The sequence below is a fragment of the Clarias gariepinus genome, chromosome 3 (genome assembly GCF_024256425.1).
Source record: "Clarias gariepinus isolate MV-2021 ecotype Netherlands chromosome 3, CGAR_prim_01v2, whole genome shotgun sequence".
Lineage (NCBI taxonomy): Eukaryota > Metazoa > Chordata > Actinopteri > Siluriformes > Clariidae > Clarias > Clarias gariepinus.
Genome location: NC_071102.1, coordinates 46,317,086 through 46,323,085, shown reverse-complemented (window position 1 = coordinate 46,323,085; position 6,000 = coordinate 46,317,086). Strand labels below are relative to the sequence as shown.

The following is a 6,000-nucleotide window of genomic DNA, read 5'->3' as shown; positions in this document are numbered from 1 at the left end:
AGGACTGCAGGAGATTCAGTAAAGTCTAGACAGACAGGTTTGTGTGATGCTTTGACAGAATCTGTCTGGACAGACATACAGACATACAGAGACACGGACAGATGTTTTCTCTGAGAGGTTTCTGGTCCTCCAGTGTATGAAACATGAAGAAATTGAAAGAGTGAGTTTAAACCCAATGTACAGACAAAACCTTTCTGTTGTTTATATAGATCACTTTCTCTCCCTGTGTGTGTGTGTGTGTGTGTGTGTGTGTGGTCGGGCTCGCGTGTGTCTTTAAGGGTTGCTGCTGCTTGTGTGTGTGTGTGTGTGTGTGTGTGTTTCACCCTGAGCTCTCCGTTAGCGCGCGCAGTCGAGCAGCAATCAGGCGCGAGCTGCTGGCTCTCTCTGGATCTCTGCGCGCGCGCGCGCGTGTGTGTGTGTGTGTGTGTGTGTATCCTTATCCCCCGGACTCTCCTGGACTTTTTGGATAAACGCAGCTTATTTCTGGATGATGATGATGATGAAGAGCATTGTCTGGTTCAGGAGGTTCCTCGCGCTCTCCCTGGCGGTCCTGTGCGCGCTCCAGCCCGCGCGCGCTGCGCACCATCACCGTGAGTAACCCGCGCGGGGCTTCTTCTCTTCTTTACCCGGCTGAGTGTGTGTGTGTGTGTGTGTGTGTGTATTTCACTGTAGAACTCTTTGACGCGCGCTTTATTCCTGCGATCAACAAAATGAACAACTGTATATATTATAAATAGAGAGAGAGAGAGAGAGAGAGAGAGATGGAGAGATTAAAAAGCGAATGAAAGAGAATCAATATAGTTTGCAAAATGTTTCATGCACCCTAATAAACACTGATCATAATATCAAAATATTTAAAATGACATGGAGTTTAAAATCAGAATTTGAAATTTTTAAGTACGTTCACACACACACACACACACACACACACACACAGAAATTCAGATTCAGACCAACACAACACGCTGTATATCTGTTATAGACACTATACACAGTAAAGGGGGGGGGGGGTTGTGGGGTAACTGTAGTGTACATCACGTCCACTGTGTCCAGTACAGGGTGAACTGGCAGTAATGTGTAAGAAGTTTGTCAAACGTACAGCATGTCTGTGCTTTTATACAACAGAGTGCATGTAGTCCAGGTCAGCTGTGTGTGTGTGTGTGTGTGTGTGAGGACAGAAACTGTTCCTGTCCCTAGCAGATGGGAGGAGGTGATGGAGCTTCTGTCTGTGAAGTTTGTTTTTTTAAGTGTCTTCTGCATACATTTAAAATATTAAAGAATAAATTAAAAACGTGTGCGTCTGACCCCGAGCGCACGAGTGAAAGGAAAAGTATTTAAAAACAAATCAACATAAACACACACCCTTCTCTCACCGGCGGCTTCACGCGCTTTTCCCGCCGCGTTGTGTTTCCTCTTTGATGTGCCGACTGACTCCGAGTCACGTGCTGCGGGCAGAAAGAAACAAAGTTGCGCTTATAATAATAATAATAAGTTGATGAATCAGGCAGACACGTGACATCCGCTCTGGTGCTGGAGTTGGTGATCAGGTGAGTCTGTACACGGACAGGTCGGGTGGGTTGCCAGATCAGCACCAAAACAATCTGTTAAAAATGACAACTTAATCAAAGCAATCTTCACACAAACACTAAGATATTACATGTTATTATTATTATTATTATTATTATTATTAACTAAAGAATAACTAATAAATCAAAATATTATCTAAATTTTCATAACTACAGAATATTTGTCTTCCGTTTATAATTTTTGTGTTTAAAAATCTGAGTAAAAAAAAATGTAGTTTTTGTTTTTTCGTTTATCTGATGCACCTTTTTTAACGTCACCGCCAGGGGGCGCTCATTTCTAATCAAGTCAAGTTGGCTTTGATTGTCATTGTAAACATATACAAATGTAACTATACATAGACAGCCATAATCTGTATGATATGTAGAGAAATGCTTATATGACCACCCGTGACCTAAAGACCTAAAGAGTATTCAAGTAGAGAAATAAAATATAAAATAAGAGACAATTTACAATATGTACAAAGTTGCTAATAGAATAGTTGTATGAGATGTTAAGTGTATAAGTTACAGCTCAGTACACAGTAAAACCAAGGTAGGACCGAGGTGCTACATACAACATACATTATAACCCAAAAGTTAACAAAACTGACTAGCTAAGATACCTAACTACAGTCACTGAATAGCTATAGATACAAAAGACAAAAAAGACAGCGAAAGACAACACACAGGACACGATGCAGTACTCCATGATATTGAGTTGAGGTAGTGCGAGTAGTGCAAATTATCAGTGAGATGAAAAACAGTAAAGATTTCTTGTTAAAGAAGCAACAAAGTTGGGAAGAGTTTTTGTGCGAATAACAGCTAATAAATATTTAGCAAAAAAAAAAAAATTGCAGGTTGGTGTGTTGAAATCGCTAGGTGGTGATTTCCGACCCTTTCCACTTGTTGAGCCTCGTCTCTGTCTGCGTCCCTCCACAGTGCTGTAGGGAGAGAGAGCTCATAATACAGTACTAAAAGATTAAAACCCTGGAATATCACTCACTCACTCACCGTCTGTACTCAGGGTCACGGGACGGAGCCTATCCCAGGAGACTTTGGGCACGAGGTGGGGTACACCCTGAACGGGGTGACATTTCATCACAGGACACACACACACACACTTACACACTATGAGCAATTTGGGAACACCAATTATCCTAATCTGCATGTCTTTGGACTGTGGGAGGAAACTGGAGTACCTGGAGGAAACCCACAGAGCACGGGGAGAACATGCAAACTCCACACACACAGACCCCGAGGTCGGACTTGAACCCGAACGCTGGAGGTGCAAGGTGAGAGTGCTAACCAGGGCTGTTCTGGAGCCCCTGTGATTCGCTGGATGTGACGGTGGGACGTCATCTAAAGATTTGCAACGTTATGAGAGATTAAGGTTTTCTCAACTCTAAACAAGGTTTCTTAATTTCTTCCTATTGTCACGTTAAACTGTTTGTAGTTAAACGTGTAGAAATATAAATATTTGCATATTAATCTGTCAAACCTCACTGGTGATAAAGTGATAATGAGTTATGATAGCCATCACACGCGTAACCCGTCACACACTCCTCGTTTGTCACCTCACTGTGTGTAAACGACTCGCGTGTTGGAGGAAGTGTGTTAAAGTGGAGAAACTCCACAGTGTTAACTGTTGACCTTTACGTCGACAATATATGTCAAAAAAGTCTGCGATATGCAAATGAGCTCTTTACACAGTGTCTAGACGCGGCTTATTTATTACCCGTCACTGTGTGTGTGTGTGTGTGTGGCCATCCAAAGGGCATTCATTACTAATATTATTATTATTATTATTATTATTATTATGTGAATGTTTAATAAATTGCCGTGGTGTAAAAGAAATAAAACACGCAGGCCAGCAAGGTGTAACAGTGACTCGGCCCCGTCGCAGCAGCAGCAGAAGACACTTTTCTGGGGTGAAAAGTCACATTAAAGTCAGAGTCTGTGGTTTTATTAAAACTTTGCAGTATGAACATGAGCTCTATAAATACTGCACATTAAAGATGCAGTGAAGCGCTCGGGAGGGTCACAGCCACATTCCAATATGCACACTGCTAATTAGAGCTCATAAATATTCATGTATGCAAATACAAAGTGCTCAGGAAGTCTCCTGGCCAATCAGACGCCTTAAGAGCTCCCTGTCTCTCTCAGTGTGTCTCACCGTCTCTCTCTCTCTCTCTCTCTCTCGCTTTGTCTCCTATCGGTCTCTGAATGTTTTCTCTCTGTCTTCCTTACTGTGTTTATTTTAATTATCTTTTCATTTTATTTATCTAATATTATAATTTAATGCCCCTATTTTAAGGGTGTTGATGGTTCAGTTGTAGGGTTCTCACCATGTTTAGGGTTCTCACCATGTGGACGGCTTGGGTTCGATTCCCAGCCACTGGATGCAGTTTCGGTCCCAAGCCTGGATATAATGTGAGGGTTGTATCAGGAAGGGCGTCCGGTGTGAACCCTGAGCCGAGTCGTGTTTGGGTCGGATGGCCCCGCCCGATGTGACCAGCCGAGAGACCAACAACTGGCACGCTATAGTATAATAAAACAGATTCACTGCTTTAACCAATGCGTGGTTGTATGTTGCATGTTTAGCTATTTAACTTTTTCAAATTTACTCGTGTTAAAACTTATAATTTATGTATTTGATGTTGGAAAGGTAGACAATGTCACGAACGGGTAAAAATAAAAGGTGCTAAGAGGTCTCGCTCTCTGTCTCTCAGTTTCTCTCTCGCTCTCGCTCTTCCATTAGCTGAGGGGTTTGCCATTGACTGTCTGTGTGTGTGTGTGTGTGTGTGTGTGAGACTCCCATGTCCCAGGCTGTTAACACACTCACACACTCTGAGCTTCTGTTTTTTCTCCATCATTAAGCCGAGCGAGAGTGAAAGGCCGCCGGTGTTTAATGCGCTGAAGGCCATATGGTGTGGCGTGACTGCACAACACACGCTTATTAACATTTGCGGTAATTATGATGAACACACTGTTCACCCCACAGATCCGCCTCTGATGATTAAATCACGCATCTGCCACTCGCTATTCCCAATAAACCCACGTGTTGTGTGTAAACAGGAATGTGATAATCATCTTTCTATCTTTCTCTCGTACACACACACACACACACACACACACTCACCTATAATCTAAATATTGGCATTATTTCATTTGAAACCGAGCTGTAATGAAGCTCCATCTCTTCATCCACCTCTGAGAGTCACACCTGAAAAGGAATAAAACCTCTGCTTGATAAAACATCACTCCTAAATTACTTCCATGTAGTGTCTGTTCTTCAGGGCTTCAGGTTTAACATGAGGAAGGTAGGAAACTCCAGTATGATAGGATCTGGTGGGACTGGGAAATCTCAGAAACGAGCAAGAATGTAGGAACAGCTAGGAAAAACCCAGGACTTGGAGAACTAGACGAATTAGGAAAAGGACACAGAAAATAGTTCCAGAGGCAGTGAGAATGTAGGAACTTGAGGAATTAGCAGGCTTTCTACTAAGGGAACTAAGAAGAACATGGGAGCTAGAAGAACTAGGAGAACCCAGGAGATAAGATGATGTAGCAGGAACCGAAAACCTGGACAAAACAGAGAAACACCGAAAAAATGAACTTTTTAAATTAAAAAAATAAAAATCCAAAGGTACTAAAAAAACACAGAAGGAATTATAAACCAGGAACCATGGAACTAATGAGATAGGAGGAACATAGGAGGCAGATGTAGGAGAAGAACATAGGGATTAAGGAAGACAGGATACTGTAGGGAAGGAAATAAGGGAACCAGGATGGTGGTTGAAACATGTGGAACTAAGGAACAAGAAAAAGAACCAGTGAGAAGGGAACAAGGACCAGGTGAAGGGAATCGAGGGAGCGAAAAATTAACTGGTTAGAAGAACAGGAAGTAATGACCATAAAAGGAAATTACACTGCAATCAGTGGGGACAGAATCAGGATGGATGCAGCAGGAGTCTCTCTCTCTCTCTTCTTATGTACAATAGGGCTGTGTGTGTGTGTGTGTGTGTGTGTGTGTGTGTGTGTGTGTGTGTAATTGGTCAGCCCTGTGTGTCAGATGTAATTACAGCCCACAACAGCAGGCAGATCTATAGCAATGTGACCTCAGTAGTTAAACACACACACACACACACACACACGATTATTCTCAGACCCTGTCCTCCACAGTGTTTCCAGGTAAGCAGTGTGCACCCCAACCTACCCCCCCCCCCCCCAATTGTAAGGTGAGGTGTAAAAGTTGACCCCCCCCCCGCACAACCCCCCCCCCCCCTCCCGCATGCGTCAGTCACGATTACATTCTCTCATACGCCACTTTCACACCCAGTGTGTTGGTTCTGCAGGAAAATCGCCGCCTGGAACACCTTTTGTGCTGAGATTAAAAAAAAATAAAAAATCGTACATAAAAAGCAGATTGTAAACA

The 6,000-nt window shown here is 42.9% G+C and overlaps 1 protein-coding gene across 1 annotated transcript in view; it reads left to right on the top strand.

Annotated features, from left to right (window-relative positions):
• The first annotated feature begins 492 nt into the window (after window positions 1-492).
• Window positions 493-6,000, top strand: part of cntnap5b (contactin associated protein family member 5b) — a 54,681-nt gene continuing 49,173 nt past the window's right edge. Inside the window, exon 1 of the mRNA XM_053492695.1 lies at window positions 493-590. Coding sequence (XP_053348670.1) covers window positions 494-590 — 97 coding nt within the window. The 5' untranslated portion in view covers window position 493. The remainder of the gene's footprint in view (window positions 591-6,000) is intronic.